Here is a 24,970-nt window from a genome sequence, read left to right as displayed (position 1 = left end):
TCATTTTTAATCTATTATTATAATATGTTTTTTAAAAAAAATGTATTTATGTTTGAATCAGATCAATCAAATCCTATTTTTGACCATCTCCCTGTGAGAATAAACTGTGCCGACTCAGTGTATTTAGACTAATGAAAATTACAGCAGATGCATGAACTCACACAGAACTGTATTTACATATTTACAACAGGGAATACATGCACAAGGGTTTGGGGGTGAGGGAAAAAGGAGTAGAGGGAATGAGGAAGTGGGGAGGGGGTAAGGTAAGGGAGAAAGGGGTATCAGGAAGAGGGATGTTGTGCTGTAGGTAACCCTCTTATTCTCCTACTCCTTGCTTTTAACGTTTGCCTCCTCCAGCTACTTCTGAGTCAGTTTCTCCTCCAGCTCTGCCTCCTCCACTCTCCTGCTCCAGTCCTCCTCTCTCCTCTCCAGCTCCTGCAGGTGCGCCTCCAGTGCTCCACACCTGGCCTTCCACTCCTCCTCCCTGCTCTCCAGCTCAGCCTCCCGCTGAGCGAGCAGGGCCAGGACGTCAACGTGGGCCTTCGTGCGAGCCTGCCTTTTCTTGATGCTCCTTTTGAGCAGCTCGTCTTTCTGACGGAGCTCCTCCTGGAGCTGGCTCTCCACCTGCCTCCATTCACTTTGCTGCAGGTTCATTTTGTTGTTCTCCTCCTCATTTTTAATCTTTGTCTCCTCCTGTTCCTCCTGACTCTTGTCCTCCTCCTTGTTTTTAATGTTTGTCTCCCCCAGATCTTTCTGAGCCAGTTTCTCCTCCAGCTCTGCCTCCTGCTCTCTCTGAACCAGCTCCTGCAGGCTCACCTCCAGTGCTCCACACCTGGCCTTCCACTCCTCCTCTCTGCTCTCCAGCTCAGCCTCCCGCTGAGCGAGCAGGGCCAGGACGTCAATGTGGGCCTTCGTGCGAGCCTGCCTTTTCTTGATGGTTCTTTTGAGCTCCCCCTGGAGCTGGCTCTCCACCTGCCTCCATTCACCTTGCTGCAGGTGCATTTTGTCCCTTAGAGACTTGTTCTCCTCCTTTAGAGACTTGATCTCATTGATAGCAGTGTAGAGGGCGTCTCTGAGGCCCTGTTCCACAGCATTTTGCTGCTCAGTGTACAGCGGCACTGAGGCCGGCCTGTGCTGAGCTGGGACGAACAGGTCAGAACCAAACTGCTGTGTCCCGGAGGACTGAAACATAGAGACACACATGTAGTTCATGTTTAAACTCCAGTCCCACCTGAACACAACCTCTACACTTATTTATACAGTTGAATCTACTTTAGTCTAAGGACAGGACAACATGTAACCACAGCTAACAACTCAAATTCATACATATCCTATGAAATCAAAACACTTTTTGAGACCAGTATAGTATCTGTCTATCTCATTTGATCTGGCATTTTGAGAGAAAAAAACATGGCACATTTCTGCCCAAGAAACCCTCCTACAATCATAAAATCATCCTGTTCTTTTTATATTTTTTATTAAAAAGAAAATATTCAAAATACTATATTTCTTATGGAGCTTTCTAGATATGAGACTCAACAAACTGTTGAACGTTTCAACAAAATATGAATAAATAGCAGGGAAAAGGGGGCTGACCATGAGAGAGGCACAGTTCTAAAAAAAAAAAGAAAAGTTTCTCCAGGTGAAATGAGAAAATCTTACCTGGTTTCTTTGTCGGTTCATCTCAGCTCTGATAAGAGCCTTAACAGTGACAAAGAGCAGTTTGTGTCTCACAGATTGAGCTGGACCTGAAACCGTGCTGTCGAGCTGAGGACGTTTCGGATACAGGTGTTCACGTTGTAACAAGGAGACCAAGATATACAGTAGATATGTTTTACAAATGTTGAGGGTTTGTGCTGAAGGCGGAGACGGTGCTCACTTCAGGGTGCTGGATGGGAATGAAGAGTCTCTGCAGGTGCAGGTGCAGGTTCCAGTGAATGTTATGATGTCAGAGTTCTACAGTCATGATGTCACAGAACGTTCTCCTAATGAGTTCTGGATCATCAAGGTTCTAACAAAACTATTTTAGATGGTAAAAAACATGGTACTTTACATGTAGATAGATAGATAGATAGATGGATAGATACTTTATTTATTTATTTATTTATATATATATAAATACATGAATAAGTAACTAATGAGGTCATAGTAAAAGCAATATACAATAAAAATAGCAATAAATTCAAGCACAGAAAAACACAGACATCTTTTATTGGTATCAATAAGTAAACAGAGTTTCTTTTCTCTTGAAAATTTAAGGGCAAAGTGGAGATGACACCATGTTTCCTGGTCTGACCCCCAATCAGTATCTTGTGTTACTGTGTACTTACACATCCCAGGCCCACATTGTTAACGACATACAACAAATCAGTGAACACAAAAGCTCCATAAGGCGTAGTGTGGTTTAGAGTTTTACACCCTAAAATGAACTCTTCAAATGAGTCCTTTTATTTTGGAAATTGTTTTATACATTAAACCCAAGAGAACTGGTGCAAAGGTGGAAATAAGCTCGGAGGTGAGTGTGACTCACTCCTGCAGCAGGTGAGAGAGAGGGAGAGAGACGATCACACACACACGTACAGAGTGAGAAAAATGAGAAATGAAACTTTACTTTGCAACATTTGTGTCTCAGTTTCCGGCACAGCAGGAGAAGCAGGGTGTGTCTGAAATACAGTACAGTACATGTGGAAACTATCTTGTTACTCATTCTTTTGTTTTACTATAACTCAAACATTAGTCATTAAAAATACTATGACAGAAATTCTTCTTTACTCTTTTAACAATGAAACCAGTTTTTCTACATGTCTTTCATTGCACTTAATCTCAGGTAGGTTATATAATTAATTAATTAATTAATCCATTCATTAATTCTTCATAGTCATTCAAAGACTCCTGCATGGAGAGGTTTTAGAGAAGCAGCTTTTCACTGACGACACATTATTTGTTGTAATGAAGATAATAAGTAACTTTGGTTTGTGTTGTGTTGTATTCATGGAAAACTTAAGTGTGTGTGTGTGTGTGTGTGTGTGTGTGTGTGTGTGGTGGTGGTGGGGGGGGGGTACAAAGCTGACATCTGAGCAACTGTATTCCCATTCAAACATTAAAAGTATGGCTAGTAAAACCAAGACAATGAGCAGAAACATGTGAAATCATCTTTAGAGCTATAGCAGAACTTGTTAATATGACATTATTCATCGGTACAGCTGTAATGTTTTATTGTAGGTTGGTTGTAATTTGTTGTAGCCACTCAGTATGTGAAAACAACTATATTATACTTTTTAGATTTAGGATTATGCATTGTATATTATGGGCTAGATGGGATAATAAACTCTAACATTGTAATTTTCATTGTTATAGAATTCTCAAATTTGTTTTTCTTTTTTAGATGTAATGCTGTTTTTTGGATTTAAATTATTTCATAATAAACTGAAAAATGATACAGGGTTTCTTTAATTGAAAGGTTAATCACATTAAGAAAGGCAGGCTGATAAAGTTCACTGTCTGTTTACAGGAAAGCATTTATTATCCTGTTTGACTGACCTGAAGGATTTCATTTTCACTTCACTGTAAATGTATTTTAAGCTCAAGCTATTCAAGGTATTTTTACTCACACAAACAACAATAGGCTCACATTTGCTGTCATTGAAATGTTGGATCACTATAGGAGATATGACGCTCAGCACAATGACATGATGTGACATGAATGTACAGTAGGCAGAAGGCGTGGCTCCAAAATTTTTATAAATAATATCCTCAGCAACTTCCGTCATCCACTTACCTGCAGGAACTCAAACAGGTAACAAGATTTGCATTAACATTTGTTGTTTATTTTTTGTTGCTTTTTCTGATTCTGAATCTGATCATGATTTGTGCAATATTTGGTACTGTAAGTAATGTACTGTTATTTTACTACTCAAAGTTTTCCTTTTTCACTTAACTGAATTAACAATTAATACTAACAAGAATTTCAAAACCCATTCCAAAAATGATCTACTTATTTTCAAAATGAAACTTTTGAATTAAAAATAAAAAGTTTCCTGGAAATGTCTTTGGTAGGTGATTTAATATTTTTTATTTGTTTTAATTATTCAACTTTATAGCACTGTAAACGTTTGGTTTTTGTTAGCCTATATGTGTTCCATCATCAGGAATCTGCAGACAGTCAAATAAATGTGGCCAGAAACTGGGTTACATCATACAACATCATTAAATTAAATTACAGTAAATTTGAGAGACCAGAAAAGGGTAAATCACTAATCATAAAAGGGTATATAAGTTGTTACTAACTAAAATAATAATAAAATAATTAATATTAAATAGAATAAATTGGAATTCTTGCCAAAAACTTAAATATTGGGACAATACAACTTTTGACAACATGGTGCTACATGAAAAGTTACCAAAGACTTGACTTAAAAGGTGGACTGACTGACTCACTGTCATTGCCCCATTGAGCCACGCCACCAGTGAGCCTAATAAAAATCCTTTACAAAGGGTGACTTATTAGAAACTGGTATGGAATAAAGGTTATATAATTAAGAATAATAACAATAGGATATATAAATAGTTGTATGTTTAAAAGAAAGTATTAATACAGGCTTTGTCGTGTCACCTCTTCAGGTATCTGAATACTGCTGGACTACCTTTTGCAAGCAAATCCAAAAAGAAGAAAAGAAAACTTTCATCTTTGTTTCAAAGTCTAATCTTACCGCCATGGAATTTAACACAGCAGAAACTGTGGGCTCTGACATCAGTGATAGAATCTTTAAGATTGGTGATGAGGAGGTGACAGCAGAGGAATATATGGAATATCTTGTTGAAAATGTTTCACAGTATTTGAAAGACCAACCAAGTTCCACCAACACGCAACTGTTCTCTTTACTGGCACTGCTGAACGCGTATGTTCCTGAGTCCTACCTTCTGATGTCGGAGTGTCAACAGGTCCTTGGACCACCTGATCCCATCCATGGAGGCCCCCCCTTTGAAGAAAGAATGGAGCCTTTTACTGGTTTTATCGACACATCCAAACTAAGCTGTGAACACGTATGTATGATTCTCCAAAAGTTTGCGCAGAGAGCTGTGGAGCTACTGGCCGACAAAAGTATCTCCAGGAGTAGTATAGTGATGCAGTTGTTCTCACTTTGTGGAGACCAGGCCCAACCACACATGATCCAGTTCATCAAAGATTTGCTGACAAAGAGAGAAATGGGAGAGAGGGGGAAAAACAAGTTCTCAAGGTTAATTGAAGACATAAAGGAGAAGGAGAATTTTTATCAAGCTCTACGTGTCTTGAGAACTGCATCATATAAATTCAAACAAAACCCCATTTTCCCCCAAACTGTTTCCCGTCTCAATTACGTTGCAAAGCGCCCCCCTAACTATGAAAAGGCTGAAGAATGGGCAAAGAGAGCCATTCTAAGAGCTAAAGACAACTCTTATGTGGCTGACACTCTTGGGCAGGTCTATAAGAACTGTTTTATGAGAGAATCCAAGAGATCAGATAATATCTTAAACATGATGAGAGCAGCCTTCCAAGCATTTAAAGACGTGGAGAGGAAAGCTGAGAGAGAAGAGGGTCCAGAGATGAACGGCACAGAAGGTACTGTGAGCACTTCCAATTCCTTCAACAACAGAGGCCTTTTTGGTTTCATTCAAGTGGCAAACCAAGCCATTGAAAAACTCCCTGCACAGCAACGCAGGACAATCATCCAAAACAGAAAAGTGGAAGTTGAAGCCAAGTTTGACTTCTTTGAGTGGTACCTAACCTACTCCAAGCCTGACATGACAACGTTTGAGCCACCTTACTTCTGGAAGGATGTTGCACTTTGTTACCAAAACTACACAACAAGAACAGCAGCTGAATCCACCAGCTTTCCAGGACTTGTTGATTGTCTGAATCACGGCCTTTTCAGGTCAAAGGGAAGACGTGCTAAGTTTGAGGAGAGTGAGAAAACAGTGTCTGAGTTAGAGGCAATCCAAGAAGTTTTGAAAACCACCTTTGAGGAAAATGTTGATGATGTGAAAATAGCAGAGAGGTACATCCTCTCCAACATCATCTTGAGCAACAGGGCGCCTGATTCTCCTCACCTCACCCCGGTGAGAGAACTCCAAACAATAATTCACAGATTCTTGGGCACAGATGAGAGGCAGCGAAGCCCGGAGTTTTGCCTTTTGGTTCTGCTGTTGTTTTGGCCCGAGCAGCAGCCTCAGGTGATGCAAGAAGAGGATGATGAAGAAGTAGACCAACAGGTGATGGAAGACAATGCATCAGACGACAGAACCTGGGACGATGAGGACAGTAATGAGGAACAAGAAACCAGAGGAGAGCCTGCACAGCTGCCTCTTGACCACATGTTTGAGCCCGACCTGCAACAGTACGTCACTTACATGGAGAAAGCGTTTGAGCAAGGCAAGTATGCCAAGTACCTTCGTGGCCGTTACCTTTTGCCTCTGTTTTTTCTTGGTAAGGGCTCTGGACTGAGCAAATGCATTCACAAATCAAGATTGGATGCAATTGTGGAAAGAAAGGTGGATGCTGAGCTGGCTGATGAACAAGATGAAAGAATTAAAAAGAAAGATTGCCGGATCAATGACATGTGGATTAGTGGAGAAGTGTGGCAAGTACCAGAAATCCAAGATATCCTTCTCCCGGTCAGGGTAGAGCCCTGCCACTCTCTCCCCAGGTCACAGGAGCATGAACAACAGGAAATGTTTGTTTGTTCTGGTGGGAAGAAAATCCAGGTTTCAATAGAAGATGATTCAGGGGTGAGCCCCATGCTTTTCTATCTTGGCTACACTATTCGTGGTCCCGTCCTCTTCAAAGTGGGAGTTCCTCACAGGCCTGGAAGATGATTGACAATGAACACTTTGGGACTATAATAAAGGTGCAACAAATATCAGCTTGATACAATGGCAATCCAGCCAGTAGTTGCTCAGATATTTCAGTCCTGAACAAGAGACCATCACTGTCATCCCCAAAGGCAAGTTTCTAGTGTCGCTAAAAATGATTCCTTTTGGAGGAGAAAGATGTATGGAATCATGAACAAATAGCTGTAAGGTTTCCTATATACACCAATGTTATTTTTACACTATATGACTCAGATGGGAAGTTGGAGGTGGCGGTATGTTCAAACCAAATTATGTTTATTTACACATTAATTTTTGTGAAGGGACGGTGGGTTTATAAAATATTTGCTTTCAACATCAGGTTTATATCTTTTATGTTTTTCTTTTTTAAACTATGATCTACAGTATCTTTAGGTAGGTTAAATTTTAAATCCTATGATCATATCTTAAATATAGTTGTAATGTGCGGACATTGAAGAAATGTAAAAAAAAAATGCTCAAAGTGACAGTTGGTTTAATAAAGTATAATTAATCTGAGCATTAGGTCTGAATCTGATGTAATTAAGAAAATAATAATAAAGTTATTAGTTTTTCCTAAAATACACTTTTTTATACACCTTACTTAAACAACCACACAATAGTTTGGATTGCATCTGACTTTGGAGTTTTATCAAATTATATGGGTTGCCGGTTGTATTCTTGTTACTTGAATGTATTATGTATGTGTATGTCTAACATAAATCACTGTTTTTAAAGAAACATGTTGTGAAAATATAACTAAAACTAATGAGTGCATTTTCTTTGGCAATGAATTTAAACTTGCTTTCTCTCTGTGTTTTTAAAGAGTTTACCTACAGCTGAAGTGTATTGAAATGGTGTCAGATGGTGTATTGTTGATGCCTGCTGCCTTCATATGAGAAATATTAGATTTAAAGTTTATTGTTGAATGTTTATTTTTCAACCGTTTGTTGTTTTAACGCATAAATAAAAAGAAATAAAGATGCTGTGTTGTTTGATGTTGTATCTTAATGATCACGGAAACTAATTTCCATTGCATTCTGTCCAAAACACAATTGATTAAAAGAAAATTTTAGAAAACTTTATATGACTCACAACACATTCACTTCAGTGGGACAGTGTTTCCAAATGTTTGACTGGTACTGAACGTTTTTTAATTTGTTAATGTGCTTTATCCATTGTTGTTGTTCAAATTGTATCAACATTCATGTCGCAGTGTCCTCGGTGGTCAACCATTCGAATGTAGTGCAACATCGGGATTTCCGAGGATCCGTGAAGGGATCATTTTCTCCGCATCAACCTGCCAGTTTCAGCTAACCGTCCGTTCGTCTGTCGCACAGGTGTCTGTCAGCTCGTGCCGTTATGTCAAATGCCGAAAACTCCAGATGATAAACTAAGTACCCGATGACTGGAATATGTCCTGGGACTCCTAAAGCTTCCGGGACTGTTTGCGGACGCTGTGGGAACGAAAAAAAAGGCGAAAAAAAACAAAGACAGCAGAGCTAACCGGTCGCAACGTTAACATGTTAGCCTCAGCGCGACAGGTGCACCGCAGCGTCGAGATCTGAGACTTCGACCTTATCTTGTTTTGATCAAGACAGCTTTTACAGCTCTGATAACCGAGTGTTTTAGCTTTGTACGAGGACAATATATACGTACTTACATTATCAAGGTAAGCAGCGGTAACAACCCGTCTGTCTGTCTGTGTGTCTGTCTTTCGTATTTTGCTTTAGCTCATCACTACCCCAGGAGATTAGTGAAACTAACGAGCAGGAAAGTTAACTAATTGTTGGTTGACCACTTAACGCACCGTTAGGGCAGCCATCAGGAAAAACATGCTAAATAAACGGAGATAGGTTAATCTTTAAGGGGTAACCGTTGTCAGAGCAGCAACACAGGCCTTTATCATGTCTATAGCTGGCAGGTGGAAGACTGGAAGTCACTGCGGACTAACTGGGGCACCACTTTTTTTGTCTCATGTAAACAACACAGAGCAGGTTACCTTTAGGTCAAAGCCCTTGAATAGAGTAGAGACGGTTTTGAACAAGCAGGACAAAATGACCTTGTTTGAGAGGTTGTCGCAAGGCCTTAAAACTACAGTATTTTCACTTTCATTTCTATCCATTATTTAGACATATACAGGAACAAGGAAGTCATAATGATGCTCTGATTCGAGGAAGTCGAGGAGCCAATCTCACATTTGGTCACAAAATAGTTGAAATGTTTCTCAGTTACAGATAATGAAAGCACATTTAAAATAATTTTCCTTATTGACTAATTTGCATATTATTTTCCCAATTAAGTGCTTAATTAATTTGTCTAAAACATGACCAAAACACTGAATAATGCCACTTATAATTTCTCAAAGTCCAAGGGGGATGTATTTAGATTGCTTGTTTTGTACCAACCATCAGTTTTAAACCAAGTTTACAGTCATACATGACAGAGAAAAGCAGTAAAACAGAATATTTTAAAGCCTGGACCCAGCAAATGTTTGGCTTGTTTGGTTAAAAATGACTGAAATTGGTTTATTCATTGAAAGCTGTACATTTTCTGTCGATTGTCTAATCAAGTAATCAACTCATGTTTCAACCTTGATTATATAAACAAAGAGGGCTGCAACTAGTTATTTGGGTGTTCAGTTATTCTTAAAGAACGAATGCCAAAGATTGCTTTGTTTCCAGCTTTCTGTTTTTCTTCATTTTATATCTTATTAATAATAGTAATAATAATAATTAATAATCCAGTCATCACTCTCCTCTCCAGTCTCTCTTTTCTGCCAATCTCCATCTCTCTCTTAACTGTTTTCACCTTTCATCTCCTGTCTCCACCACTTCCTCATCCTGCTGTTTCCACTTATATCCATCCGCATCTTTCTCATCACTTTCCCCTCTCCCACTACATCCACGTGTCTCCAGCTCATCTCTCTGGCCTTGCAGCCCGATTACTGACATGGCCTCGGCCAAGTCAGAGTCCAGCGTCCTGCAAGAGGAGCTCACCTGCCCGGTGTGTCTGGACTTGTACCGTGACCCCCACTTGCTTCCTTGTGGGCACAACTTCTGCAAGAACTGCCTCGATCACCTAAAGCGGCAAGCGGATCGAGGTCGCCTCCGCTGCCCAGAATGCCGCGACAGCCACCGTTGTGGTACCAGCTTTCAGAAAAATTTCAAACTAGCCAATATTGCTGATGACTACCGTCATAGACGCAGAGCTACCACTGCAGCTGCTACAGCTTTAAAGTCCAGAGAACTGCTATCGTGTTCGCTGGCAGCACGGCAAACCAGGGCTGTGTTTGCTGTTCCATGTGACTACTGCCCCTCAGTCGCCGCCGAGGCATCAGGCATCAGTGGTGCTCGGGACGGGTCCTCTGCTGCTCCTGTTTCTCAGGAAGGAGGAGACAAGCAGGAAGCTGCTGCTGCTGTGTCAACATATGCGGTCAAGACGTGCCTGAAGTGCGAGGTGTCTATGTGCGAGGAGCACGTAAAGCCACATCTGGAACTGCCGGCGTTTTGCGAGCATCCGCTGACAGAACCGATAAACGACTTCTGGAAGAGGAAGTGCCCAGAGCATGATGAGATATACAGGTAGGAGACATGGTCAAATTCTGCTTTTCTTCATCCCACAGGGTTTTTATGTAGGGTTACTCTAATCACCCATCCACCTATTGGGCCACAAATACTGGAGTAGTAAAATAATACTTAGTCAGTGATGGTTAGTTGATATGTAAACAAGTGTCTGATATAAACTAGGGATGCACAACATTTCCCCCCTTTTTTCAATTTAATATATCTCTAATAGTTGTTTGGCAGTATTTGAGTACCGCTTCATTAGTGAATGCAGTGCTGTACTTCTGTCTGTTATAAGTTTTATTTGAATTTTGTTTTTATTTGGTTTGCAACTCCAGATACTACTGCATGGATGACAAGGTGTGCGTGTGCAACGCCTGCACCATAGAAGGAGAGCACTCGGGACACACAATGAAGACCCTGAAAAACACGATGAAGGATCTCAAGGTACACTTACTTCTACACTGCCTATATTATTATTATGTGAAAAAATAAGCTAGGAAATTCCCACCCTCCTCTATAAAGATTTTGGAATAGCTCAGCAGTGCGGATTGTTCAGTCTCATTGAAGAAAGGCATGGTTTCTGTTTTTAAACCCTATCCACGTCTCACATAGTCATGATGATGCTCTGAAACACACATGTTAGAGCTCAGAGCTTGGGGCTTTGTACCCTACTCCATTCAGTTAAACTACCTTTTCATTGTTTGGCTCAAACAAAGTCCTGTGATGAGTCTGGAATACCAATGAATGAATATCTTTCTGTTGTTGTAGTGTGTATGGCTGTATGTAAATGAATGGAAGAGTCACATGACTTTGTGGTCTCTCTTAAATCCACTTCCTGTGCCTCCATGCTCCTACACAGAGTGTGAGGTTGAGAGGCTTCCAGTTTGTTGCTCTGGATATTCAGTTTGTAACATGTTGAATTCAACATGTTGCATAAATGGCATCAGTATAACCAGTGTCAATAACCAGTGTCCCTTTAAACCTAAGTTATAACATAATGTTTTCAATTTCAACAGTTAGGCAGTAGGCATTGAACATTTTCCAGCAGTGTTTCCCTGTGTTGGCAGCCAGATGGAGTTATAGAACAATGAAAGATCCTCCACATAATTGTTGGTTCCCCTTAAATGGTTCTGGGGGAATAGGCAAACCACAACCACAGGCAAAGTTTCAAGTGTTTGGCTGATAACTTTTATACTCTGATTAACTTATATGATGGTTGGGCACTTAAGAAAGATTAAATTAATGTAAAGGCGATGTTTAATTTTATGGGCCCAATATTTTCCTACTAATTTCCTGAAAAATTTCATCATAATTTCCCATTTCCCATTTAATAGAGTGTTTTTCTCCTTGTATTTCTGTTGTTGAAAGGTCTAAATGATCTTTCCAATGGTGCGTAGATCATTGATAGTGTCTATTACATTGGATAATCTAATTTTCAAGAAATTTTTAAGGAGAACAAAGCAATTTTTGAGATTTATTGGACTTTAATGTCACTACACTGGCAGTACTGGTACAGGATATGGTGCTGTGTTATGGGCACAACTCTATTAAGTCACTTTACATTTGTGATATTTTCAGAAAAAAGATCAAGAAACTAATCAGATGTAATGGTAGCTCTCTACTGTTACTGCTATTTAATAGCAAATTCAAAGACATTAAGATGAAATAAAAAGCAAATGTGAAGACAAGATATTTCAGTGGCTGTCCACATGACTTTTCAAAGACATTGTAAGCAGCACTTATTAAGTATTTGTCATTGGAACAGTAGTAATTGTGATTGATTACTTTTTGTAATATTTAAAATCTTGAAATCTGCTGTGATTTTTCACTGAGCTCTTGTCTCCTCGTGTTCACCAGGGCACGCTGGATAAGCAGCTGTATAGGGTTGACAGGAAGTACAGCATGACGGAGAAAAAACTCCAGGAGCAGAAGGAGAAGGAGAGACAGAACAAGGTAAAATGGCACACACTTGAAGTTCAACAGGGCTAACAAACTTTACGGTTCAATATTTGACTATTTGTAAAATAAATTATGGTTTATGCTAATGTGCATGCCTGCCTTTAGAATCAAGAAATTTGAAGGACATTTTCTTAAATATTATTAACTTTCAACTAGAAAGACTGGGAATTTAAAGCCTCACAGCCTGTTGTTTTATGTTCTCATGATGATGACTAGTTAATAAAATGCTTCTGTTGTGTCATTTAATTATTTGGTACCCCTTACATACAGAATGACTTGTAGTTATTTCATAAATGGTTCAGCACCATGGACAGCAACATTAAGATGCTAAGAGTAGTTGTGTGTTTGCTGTTGCTCAAGGTGCTGTAATAGGAGACATCTAAAAATGAAAACTTTGTTTAATTTTTGAAGTTAATTTATTAGGGTCCCCATATTTTATAGGACAGCTGAAATACTGCCACACCCATGACTTAAGTGTAGGTGGAGCATTTTCATATCTCTGTGTTACTAACGTCACATCCCGCTGCACTGTATTTGGGGAGTGAAATTCCTTGAAGATTGTTTTCTGTAAGAAATGTTATTGCGCCCTCTGCAGTACAAAGTATGGAATAGGTGAGGAAAAACATGTATGGATGGCTACTGACTGCTGCTGTGTTATCAAAATGGCAAAAAATAAAAAGCAGCCGGTGTAAAGAGACCACGCAATACATATCACGAGTTTTGTATCATGATGTATTGTATTGTCCATGGTACTGAGGGCTTGTAACCCTTGCAGAACATACATATGCTGTAAAACATTGTAAACTGGTTCAATTAAAAAATGTAAGCTTCCATGCTGACTAAAAAATTTGAGGTAACAGAACTAAGTTTGTCAAGTTTAGTCAAATAAATGACACTTGTTTTAATGTAAATTCGATTAAGTTAAGTTCACTAAACTTGAGAGAATGCGTTAAGATAATAGCTTAATATGTGATGCAGTATATTAAGCTGGAAATTTATTCATAAACACATTTATTAAGTTAATGAAAAATGATTGGTTGATTCCACCTGTTTGATCTTTCACACTGTCGTCCTGGTAACATGTTTTCTTTCTCTCTCTCTCCTCATCCAGAAGTTCATGGATGACTCTGAGCAGTGCTTGACCAGGCTGGGTGAGGACATGAAGGGCAAGGTACTCAGCTTCGTCCACAGGTTGCGAGACTGCACACGCACTCACTGTGAGACCAATGGGCCGGCCATTCAGAAGAACATCTCCAGGATCTGCCAGGACCAGGCCCGTCTCCAGGAGGCTCGCTGCGGCATGGAAAGCCTCATGCAGGAAAACGATCCTTTCCGCTTCATTGAGGTGAGACACATGTAATAACTAGGTGGAATGTCTTCAGCTTTAGAACAGTGACAAAAACTGGGTCAGTTGTTGAAGTTGATATTCTTAATAGATTCCCTCAATAAATGACCTCTATTGAATAAGTTATTTTTTCTTAGCTGCAATTTGGCTGATTTTTTAAAATCTGCTTTTTGTATAATTTGTGTCCAAACTTCTGTTTTTGTCCCTATTTCAGGCATACAAGACAACAGGAAAACAGTATGTACTGCTTTTATATTCATTCAGTGCTGAAATGAACAAGTATTTTCATTATGTGTTCGTTTCGCTGATTATTTTCTCGATTGATCATTTAATCATTATGTACATAAAACATTAGAATAGTTTTATTTGACCACCAGTACATAACCCATGAATATTCAGTTCACTGTCATATCACAAGAAACCCATAAAATCTTGACATTGATTGTCATTATTTGGAAATTTTTGCCTAAAAAGTCATTAAAACTATTAATCACTCATTAAAACAGCTGCAGATTAATTTTCTTTTGATTGATTAATTGAGTAATCGTTGCAGCTGTATATTTATTTTGACGTGCAGATGGAAAAATGTAAAAAAAGGTGTCTTGAAATTTGGAATACAATCAAAAAAGGCTTTATCTAAGGTTTGTGTGTGTGTGTGTGTGTTTTTAGGTGCCGTAGGCAGCTAAGAAAAAACATGTTCTACCCAGAATATGTCGACATGGAGACGGAGGTTCTTGTAACAATGATGGAAGAAGAAATGAGAAAATTCCTGGATGACGAACTACCATGTCACATTGTTGCTGCCATTAATTCCATGTGTAAGTAATTTTCCCTCATGTATTCATTTCCAAATATTATTTTGTCCAAAGCATTATATATGATAAAGTCACAGTCAGCGAAACGCCAGAGTTTCAGAGGTTAAAGAAATGTGTCCACCCATCAGGTCATCTCTCGGATCTCGAGGAAGAGGAGGAGCAGGAGGAGAATGAGGAAGAGGCTGTGGATGAAGACGATGACGATGACTTCGATGACAGCAGCGAGGAAGAAATGAGGAGTGAGGGGGAGGAGGAGGAAGATGAGGAGGAGGAGGAAGAGGAAGAGGACGGACATGACCAGCTGGCTGATGATCTTTACAGTCCAGGGGAAGAGGAGGAGGAAGAGAGTGAAGAGGAAGAAGATGAGGACGACGACGACGATAGAGAAGAGGAAGACGAGGAAGAGAGGGGAGTTTAACCGAGGACATGATTTGTTTACATATATTTTTACACCTTTTGAAGCACTTTGAATTTGATCCTTAACTGTGGGTGAGTGCAACAGATGTTATGGTTTTAGTGTCTGTTTTAGTGTTGCACCCATCTTCTCTTTGAATGTCCCACACACAAAACACGACTCGAGCAGCTGCCAATTTTTGCCTCAAACCCTCCCACAATACTATGAGACATAGTGGATGATAACTTTGTTTCAGCTGGATATAAAACTAACTGTGCACTGAGAATCTGCCATTGTGAATCTCATGCTAAACCTGTGTTGCATACTACTAACTTAATTAAGGTGCTTTTTGTTAGAAGATATTTGCTGTATACGTACACACATGAATGTCAATGTGTAATGACAGAATGTGGCTGGAAGGACTCAAACACTTGAAAATGAATTTGGCAAAACCTCTGCTCATCTGTGATGCCAGATTTTCTACCACTTGGGTAAAAATTTTCGAAAATGTGACATAGTTGACTTTACAGCACTGACAGATTTTAACAAAATTGTTTTAAGAACTTTCACCTGAATTTTTAAGAGAACAACAGGTACAAAACAGAGAGATGTCTTTCACAGACAGATCCTCTGAAATTATTTCCCTATAACTTACCAGGCAATGAAACAAAAATGTCTGAATTCCTTGAGTTTCCCAGTTTTCCATCACCATAGAAAGCCTTCTTAATCAGAATCCTTGTAAACAGGTCAAAGCTCTGTCCTGAGAGTTATATGGTTAAACAAATACACCAAGCTGGTAACAATCTACTTGAATGAGTCCTTTGTGTATGGATTGTTGTGATTGTTTAATTCATGCTAGAGTTGAACATTGCAAGCCAAAGAGTGAGGATGTACTCTTCAAAGTGCATGGGTACTTTGGAGAGTTTGTTTGCTTGGCATGATGTTAGAAAAAGAAATGCAGTGTGGTAATAACAGTTTACATAGGCTACAGGATGACTTTTGCTTTTCATAATTCATAGTGCTTTAAAAGCAATTAATGCATTGTTAAAATATTCCTATGCACTCTTCATACATTATTCTTAAAATATCAGTTTCAGGTGATGTGGAATTTTTGCACTTTACTACAAAAAAAATGCTATGTTAGGCCTGAAATATATGAATGTTGAAAGCTGATTTTTATTTTGATATGGTTGATTTTGTGAGGGGCCAAACTAAAACAAATAATACATGAAAATAAAGCCTGTTGAAATGTGTGGTCAAGTGTCCTTTTATGACAGTTTTGAAATATGAAAAAGACAAGTGTACACAATTGAACTACATCAGAATTGGTCTGCAAGGTTTCAAAGAGGAGGTATTCAAAATGAGAACTTTTGACTCTTTGTTTCAATTCCTTGGTTATAAAAAATTCTGAAAACAAGCAGGTTGATTCAGAGGTCTGGAGTCAGACTAGAAAAGCAGTAGCTATAATAATCATAAGAGAGAAACCAAGAAGAAAAGGCTTAAACTTTACATTTACAGCACCACCCAAACAAGGTTACAAGTTGCTTTGTACAGGGAAAATCAAAACGCAAAAATAAAAAAATGCACCACAGTAAGATTGGATAAAAAAAGAGAACCATAAAAGATGGAAAAGTAAAACATCAATTAATTATCCTCTGTTGTCTCTTACACTGACACTTATAAACTTTACACTTCATCACAAAGAAATACTCATCACCGCTGGGTCTGGAAGTGATTTCTGTGCCCGGAACCTTTGTTCTGGCGCGTTTAACCCACGAGTGTGTTAGCGCACGCACTGGTTTCCTGTGAACGCTTCCGGCGTCAGCAGCAGCAGCAGCAGCAGCAGTAGCAGTCAGTGCATGTGTTTTTGATTTTTACTTGTTATATGTGGATAAGTAAATGAAACACACAGACAGCCTGTGTTATTCGTTAAATACAGACAGACAGACGTTGAGCTATGAACCCTGTCTTTCGTAAGGTAAGGGTTTTATTTTTCTGTCTCCGCTAAATGTTTGTTTTTTCACAGAGGTCAAACTGCAGCGGTTAGTTACTCTTAGTTCAAGTCATTTTTAGCCTTTGTCAGCTTGGTACTGCTTTATCTCTCTGTGTTATAGTTTGATTTTAAACAGCAGCTAACGGAAGTTTATTTTATGATGTTTTTGATCAGAAGTTTTCCTAACCCAAGGTGCTGTCTTGAAATGACCAGTTTGTGAAAACAACGCTCAAAAGATCAGACAAACAGAGATAAGCAGAATTCGTAATTAGTTAATGATTATTTTAGCTTTCTTTTCTTTCCTATTATCAATCCAGAAATTATTACATTTGAGGTTTAAATGAATTAGCTGGCCAATCACTAATTATTTTCTCGATTAATCGACTGACGCTTGGTCTATACAACATCAGAAACAGTCGCCCAAGCTGAGGTTATCTAATGTATTGTTTAGTTTGACGTGTCAAAAAAACGTAAAACATTCAATTTATTATAATGTTAAGACAAGAATAAGCAGCAAGCCAATATAGCTTGAAGCCGGTTTTGTTCTTGATTAATCAATTAGTTGTTTGGTCTATTAAATGTTAGAAAATGGCAATAAAATGCTCAACACAGTTTCCCAGAACTGATGGTTAATTTTCCAAATAGTACAAATCCTAGAAATGTTCAGTGTGACGACATCCGGTGATGGGGGTAGCTTAAGTTTAGCTATGTGCAAATTTCAAAATAAAATTCACTTCATCCTCATACGTGCAATGTGTTAGTAATCTGGTTTTAACATACCTATTATTGTTGCACCATATAATTTGCAGGCAGATTAGCTTGACCGTAATCAAAACAAGTAATGTGTTTTATTGTTAAATCCAAAATACTGAGAAACCTATGTTGTAGAAACGACAGTTGATTTTATCCTGTTTTATCCAGTTGCAGGTGTCTTTCACACAGCAGGTGTTTGCGTTAAATAAAGCCCTTACATTATGCCGGTAAGTCTTTGCTTTACTTTTTAATTCTCATATAGTATGATGGCCTAAATTGAAGGCTACATTTTAAGGCTGTGATAATGCTACTTCATAACAACAAATAAAGAATCTCAGGTTTACAGGTGTACTTTTGAAATCTAAAACAAAAAAAAAGATTTTATTTACAACTTAGGGTTTTATTTTTCACAGTTTTTAACTTAAAAAAACAATTGTTGAATAAAATGTTATCATAATTAATGAACTACTAAGATTCCAGATTTCAGCAATTTTAAAAGGAAAAACGCCTTGAAAATAACGCTGCAGATGCACAATGAGCAGTTGTTTATTTTCAGTTAAAATAATTTTGATCAACTAATCAATTGCAAGAATACAGTATATGTATTAACAGTATGCATCCTCACTTTCTAATACTGTTTGACTAATACTTCTTTGGTTTTCTTTAAAGTGCCACACCGTCCATCCAGCATCCTGTATATGGTAAGTCATTAAAGACTTGTATGAATAAAGCACATGTCCTTTGCATGTGAATTAAAGACAGACTTATGCGTGTTAAATTTATCTTGCAAATACTGAGATGTGTGGGATGTGTGGACAGACTATGTACTTAAATGGACAAATGTTCCCTCCAGGCACAGCTTCTGCAAATGACAGACAATTTCACAACATGCCAACCCACGGGATTGGGAGTTGGAGATACCTTTTAAGAAAGAATTTGGTAAGACTGAAATATAGATTATATTTTTAGAATAAAACATCAGTTATTTCTGCTGCAAATCTTAAAAACATGTAAAAACATAGATAATAAATAACTGGAAAATAAAACCATAGATAACAAAAACAAATAAGTACCCACTTGAACCTTCTACTTTTAAGATTTGAGACTACTTTAGTTACTGAAGGGTCTACCATTAGTCAAGCCTCTCATCTGGACAAAAGGTATAAAGTCATTGGTTTTAATAACATTGTACGTGGATGTCATAACGTGTTTCGTGTTTATTTGTTTTGTTTTCAGCAAAGGAAAAAGAAAGGCAAGCGTCAGATTAACCCAATCTTTGAAGCGACGGACACAGCGTACGGGACCCTGAATGTGCAGGTGTCGGGTTACGACATGACGTTGGTGGAGCACTACATCCAGTACATCCACAAACTCTGCAACCACTTCGACATCAAAGTGGCATTGTGGTGAGTATATTTAGAAAGACACCACAGACAGGTCTCTGATTTTTTTTAAACCAGTGGCTTTTGGTCAAAATATGTGTGGCACACTGTTCAACAACTATTGGTTTAGTCAGACATTTTTTTTAATAACATTCATCTGTCCTGAGAATTCATGGTAGGTCAGAATAAAGAACAGGGCTGATGATTGGGTGGGTGGGCTGCATTTAAGATGATAAAATGTGAATATGGTGTGTAGAGAGATCATTCTGTTGTCTTTTTTCTTTTTAACTTCTTTTTAGTAAGATAAAAACTAAACTTTATTTAGTTGTTGTTCCCTTATGAAACATTCAATATAACCAGTTACATGGAGAAAGCCTTGAAGATAAACTGTCGGCTTGTAGCAGTGTAAAGTGTACGGATAATATAAAAATAGTGTCTTGTAATTCCCGATGTTTGGCATGACACAGCATTAAAAACTAACAAACAAACTAACTACGTGCCCAAATTCCCAAACCTGCTCTGCTGGATCACAACTACTGTATATGAAGGATTCAAGAAATTCCATTCTATCGATCATTTGTACTAATTTTATTCACAACATTTCAGTCCTGAAACCTCCATCAGCTGAAAATCATATGGGCAAATAGCCCTTTTTTCATATATATATATATATATATATATAGACAGATTAAGGTCAGTAAACTCTTCCAACTGTAAACAAGAATAGTAAGTTTACAGATGTCAAAAGATAAACTACATGGACACACATCATCCAGTGAAATGCCTGCTGAAGGTTTTTGCAGTACAGTAGAAGATGGAAGATAATGCATAATTTTTATGCTTGAATTTTTGTTTATTACTGTTTTTCACATGCAGCTACGCTTTGCCAACCAAGACCACAGAGGTCATGCTAATGCAAGAGCAAGGCACCAAGATGTACACCGATGCTGTCCTAAAGACTCACGAGCGAGTCATCCAGGTAAAACTGTTAGTTTGTCTGTTTAATGTCTCTTTTTTAACTCAGTCAGTGTATGTTCTGTTAGTTTTCTGTGACAAAGACCTGACTTCTGAACAATGTTATCTATCTGTTTGTCTAGTTGAGAAGTCTGAACACACTACTGTGTCCTGTCATCATGGATGTTCTTTTAAAGAATCAACCAGAGGGAGTTCAACTTTCTGTGAAAGAGGTGAGTTAGCACGAAGTAGAAAACTTAATTTTTTCTCACTTTTTGTCACACGTTTAGATTTTTTTTCTGCATCGGGTAAAATGCCATATAGTGTATAAACATAAAACCTTATATTAAAAACCTCAGTGAAATTTAACTAGCATAAGTCGACATTAAAATCAGCCAAATACTATTTCACCACAAGCAGTGTTAGTGCAGTAAATACTCTGTTGAAACTTTCTTAGAATTAATGATAATATGCAGCCTTAAAGTAAAACAGGAAAAGGATTTTATGAAAATGTTTTGTAACATTTCAGTAATAATCTCCCCATCTCTCCCCTCTTTTCCTCACAGCACAGCGAGGCTGAATACAAAGTGCGGTTCAAGGCGCGTCCGGAGCTGGAGGAGCTAATGTCTCGGATAAACCAATAACAGCTGTGACATTCTCAAGTTTGACCTTCCTAATTTCCAAAAACTGCACGTGACACAAAGGTTACACGTCGTTAGCAAGGAATACCTGTTAGATTTTATTTATTCCCTGGCATTCTTCTGTGGAATTGCTGCTAAAGGTGATAATTTGCATTGAAATTACTGTGCTGTATATTTGACATTCTTCTGTGACATGGAAAATAAAACCCTTCCTGTTTTTTCCAACATAAGACTTTGTCATAATTAATGCCTCATTTTTGTTCTTTTATTGTAAATGACAAGCGTGTCACAAAAATGACACACTTGTACTTGGAAATAAAAATATAATCTTAATACATTGTGGATAGTTTGCTGCCCACTACAGAAGCTCTGTGGATTACAGTGAAGCAATTATCAGGTATGACTTTTATGCTTATTTATTTTTCACTCTATTATTTCCTTGCTTGAGAAACCATAAACATTAATTACATTATTGCACAGTTTATCCAAAAACATGCAAACTATGTAAAAAAAACCAACAACAAAAAACATTTAGTGACCAAGTTATGTACTGAGTGGGATTTTGTACTCTAGAAAAAGAAGTTTTTCAGTGCTGATGGCCGTACTCTTTCTAAATGACCTCAAACACATCTTTGCATCTCTGTGCTTCAAGTTATTGTCATTTATCAGTCGGCATCTAAACAGATCTGCAATAAGTAACTGTTAGCCAATGTATTGGCCTGGTTGGTTTATCGGTCTAGCTGTGATGCTTAAATTTGGCTCAGCTTTTTTCTTAGTGCATGAAAAAAAAAAATTATATTTGTCTCAATACATACAACCGGACTTACAGTGTTTAAATAACATTTTCTATGAAACTCGCTGTTTGTCATCTCAGTGACTTGGCTTGGCATTTCTAAGTGAGTTCATAGATAATGCTCAGCTTTGGCTCCTCAACCAGATCCCTCAAGTTCAGAAATTAAAGGCCTCTGATGCTTCATCCCTGTCAGGATTTCATACAGTGTCTTTGCATTCTCTGTCTGCTGAAGTCAGAACTTAAGAATGTCCCTCATATGTCATAGTAATGTAAGGCATAAAATGACATTTTATAATGAGTCATAAAACATTAAAAAACGTCATAGTGTTTTAAGGCATAATAGGTTGTAAAAAGCATCATAGTAAGGTAAGGCATGAAAATGTCAAAAAAGTCATACTATAGTATGGCACAAAAATGTCATAGTATAGTATGGCATAAAACGTCAAAAAAATATCATCATCATTAAGGCATAAAAGTTCACAAAAACGCCATACTATGGTAAGGAATGAAATTACATAGTATAGTCAGGCATAAAAATGTCAAAAAATGTAATAGTATTGGATGGCATAAAACGTCAAAAAGAAATTATAGTATATTAAGGTGTAAAAGGTCACAAAAACGCCATAGTATGGTAAGGCATACAATGACAGAGTAAAATAAGGAATAAAAACGCCAAAAACCATCATAGTGTAGTATGGCATAAAACGTAAAAAAAAACACTGTAGTATTTTAAGGCACAAAAGTTCACAAAAGCGCCATACTATGGTAAGGAATGAAATTACATATTATAGCAAGACATAAAAATGTCAAAAAATGTCATAGTTATAGTATGGCATAAAACGTCAGGAAAAAATTATAGTATATTGAGGTGTAAAATGTCATTAAAACATCATAGTATGGTAAGGAATAATATAACTAAGTCTAGTCAGGCATAAAAATGCCATAAAATGTCATAGTATAGTATGGCACAAAAATGTCAAAAAATGTCATAGTATAGTATGGCATAAAACGTCAAAAAAACATCATATTATATTAAGGCATAAAAGGTCATAAAAACGCCATAGTATGGTAAGGCATACAATGACAGAGTTAAATAAGGCATAAAAATGCCAAAAACCATCGTAGTATAGTATGGCACAAAAATGTCAAAAAATGTCATAGTATAGTATGGCATAAAACGTCAAAAAAATTTTATGGTATATTAAGGTGTAAAAGTTCATAAAAACGTCATAGTATGGTAAGGCATAATATAACAAAGTGTAGTCAGGCATAAAAATGCCATAAAATATCATAGTATAGTATGGCACAAAAATGTCAAAAAATGTCATAGTATAGTATGGCATAAAACGTCAAAATTTTTTTATAGTATATTAAGGTGTAAAAGGTCATAAAAACATCATAATATGGTAAGGCATACAACGACAGAGTTAAATAAGGCATAAAAATGAAAAAAAACATCGTAGTATAGTATGGCACAAAAATGTCAAAAAATGTCATAGTATAGTATGGCATAAAACGTCAAAAAAATTTTATGGTATATTAAGGTGTAAAAGTTCATAAAAACGTCATAGTATGGTAAGGCATAATATAACAAAGTGTAGTCAGGCATAAAAATGCCATAAAATATCATAGTATAGTATGGCACAAAAATGTCAAAAAATGTCATAGTATAGTATGGCATAAAACGTCAAAATTTTTTTATAGTATATTAAGGTGTAAAAGGTCATAAAAACATCATAATATGGTAAGGCATACAACGACAGAGTTAAATAAGGCATAAAAATGAAAAAAAACATCGTAGTATAGTATGGCACAAAAATGTCAAAAAATGTCATAGTATAGTATGGCATAAAACGTCAAAAAAATTTTATGGTATATTAAGGTGTAAAAGTTCATAAAAACATCATAATATGGTAAGGAATTAAATTACATAGTATAGTAAGGCATAAAAATACCATAAAATGTCAAAGTATGGTATGGCACAAAAATGTCAAAAAAAGTCATAGTATAGTATGGCATAAAACGTAAAAAAACCATCATATTATATTAAGGCATAAAAGGTCATAAAAACATCTTAGTTTGGTAAGGCATAATATAACAAAGTGTAGTCAGGCATAAAAATGCCATAAAATGTCATACTATAGTATGGCACAAAAATGTCAAAAAATGTCATAGTATAGTATGGCATAAAACGTCAAATTTTTTTTATAGTATATTAAGGTGTAAAAGGTCATAAAAACATCATAATATGGTAAGGCATACAACGATAGAGTTAAATAAGGCATAAAAATGCCAAAAACCATCGTAGTATAGTATGGCACAAAAATGTCAAAAAATGTCATAGTATAGTATGGCATAAAACGTCAAAAACTTTTTATGGTATATTAAGGTGTAAAAGTTCATAAAAACATCATAATATGGTAAGGAATGAAATTAAATAGTATAGTAAGGCATAAAAATACCATAAAATGTCAAAGTATGGTATGGCACAAAAAGGTCATAAAAACGTCATAGTATGGTAAGGCATACAATGACAGAGTTAAATAAGGCATAAAAATGCCAAAAACCATCGTAGTATAGTATGGCATAAAAATGTCAAAAAATGTCATAGTATAGTATGGCATAAAACGTAAAAAAAACATCATATTATATTAAGGCATAAAAGGTCATAAAAACGTCATAGTATGGTAAGGCATACAATGACAGAGTTAAATAAGGCATAAAAAGGCCAAAAACCATCGTAGTATAGTATGGCATAAAAATGTCAAAAAATGTCATAGTATAGTATGACATAAAACGTCAAAATTTTTTTAATATTATATTAAGGTGTAAAAGTTCATAAAAACATCATAGTTTGGTAATGAATGAAATTAAATAGTATAGTAAGGCATAAAAATACCATAAAATGTCAAAGTATGGTATGGCACAAAAATGTCAAAAAATGTCATAGTATAGTATGGCATAAAAATGTCAATAAAAGATTCATAGTATATTAAGGCATAAAAGGTCACAAAAACGCCATACTATGCAAAGGAATGAAATTACATAGTAAAGTAAGGCATAAAAATGCCATAAAATGTCAAAGTATGGTATGGCACAAAAATGTCAAAAAATGTCATAGTATAGTATAGCATAAAACGTCAAAAATCTTTTATAGTATATTAAGGTGTAAAAGGTCATAAAAACATCATAATATGGTAAGGCATACAACGACAGAATTAAATAAGGCATAAAAATGCCAAAAATCATCGTAGTATAGTATGGCACAAAAATGTCAAAAAATGTCATAGTATAGTATGGCATAAAACGTCAAAAAAATGTTATGGTATATTAAGGTGTAAAAGTTCATAAAAACGTCATAGTATGGTAAGGCATAATATAACAAAGTGTAGTCAGGCATAAAAATGCCATAAAATATCATAGTATAGTATGGCACAAAAATGTCAAAAAATGTCATAGTATAGTATGGCATAAAACGTCAAAATTTTTTTATAGTATATTAAGGTGT

The 24,970-nt window shown here is 36.8% G+C and overlaps 3 protein-coding genes across 4 annotated transcripts; 2 read left to right on the top strand and 1 right to left on the bottom strand.

Annotated features, from left to right (window-relative positions):
* Positions 1 to 217: 217 nt before the first annotated feature.
* Positions 218 to 1,782, bottom strand: LOC130164773 (trichohyalin-like). The gene is made up of 2 exons (XM_056369731.1): positions 1,663 to 1,782; positions 218 to 1,182 (listed from the first exon to the last, which is right to left on the bottom strand). Exons 1-2 carry the CDS (start codon positions 1,681 to 1,683, stop codon positions 358 to 360), a joined length of 846 nt encoding a protein of 281 aa, XP_056225706.1. The 5' UTR covers positions 1,684 to 1,782; the 3' UTR covers positions 218 to 357.
* Positions 1,783 to 8,145: 6,363 nt separating this feature from the next.
* zgc:92594 (uncharacterized protein LOC436996 homolog) lies at positions 8,146 to 16,199 on the top strand. Of its 2 annotated transcripts, none has more exons than XM_056369703.1 (8): positions 8,146 to 8,536; positions 9,783 to 10,448; positions 10,769 to 10,877; positions 12,291 to 12,386; positions 13,504 to 13,737; positions 13,952 to 13,974; positions 14,407 to 14,555; positions 14,681 to 16,199. In XM_056369703.1, the coding sequence occupies exons 2-8, from the start codon at positions 9,817 to 9,819 to the stop codon at positions 14,968 to 14,970; spliced, it is 1,533 nt and encodes a 510-aa protein (XP_056225678.1). In that variant the 5' UTR covers positions 8,146 to 8,536; positions 9,783 to 9,816; the 3' UTR covers positions 14,971 to 16,199. The 2 variants fall into 2 exon arrangements, with proteins under 2 accessions (XP_056225678.1, XP_056225679.1); XM_056369704.1 differs by having other exon boundaries at positions 9,631 to 10,448.
* Positions 16,200 to 16,758: 559 nt separating this feature from the next.
* Positions 16,759 to 20,899, top strand: mrpl48 (mitochondrial ribosomal protein L48). Its single transcript, XM_056369705.1, has 8 exons — positions 16,759 to 16,924; positions 17,861 to 17,919; positions 18,362 to 18,393; positions 18,546 to 18,631; positions 18,929 to 19,098; positions 19,951 to 20,053; positions 20,172 to 20,261; positions 20,595 to 20,899. Exons 1-8 carry the CDS (start codon positions 16,904 to 16,906, stop codon positions 20,670 to 20,672), a joined length of 639 nt encoding a protein of 212 aa, XP_056225680.1. The 5' UTR covers positions 16,759 to 16,903; the 3' UTR covers positions 20,673 to 20,899.
* The last annotated feature ends 4,071 nt before the right edge of the window (positions 20,900 to 24,970 follow it).

Source organism: Seriola aureovittata, chromosome 23 (assembly GCF_021018895.1).
Source record: "Seriola aureovittata isolate HTS-2021-v1 ecotype China chromosome 23, ASM2101889v1, whole genome shotgun sequence".
NCBI lineage: Eukaryota > Metazoa > Chordata > Actinopteri > Carangiformes > Carangidae > Seriola > Seriola aureovittata.
Note: the sequence above shows the minus strand (reverse complement) of the source record. Positions and strands in the feature narration are given on the sequence as shown.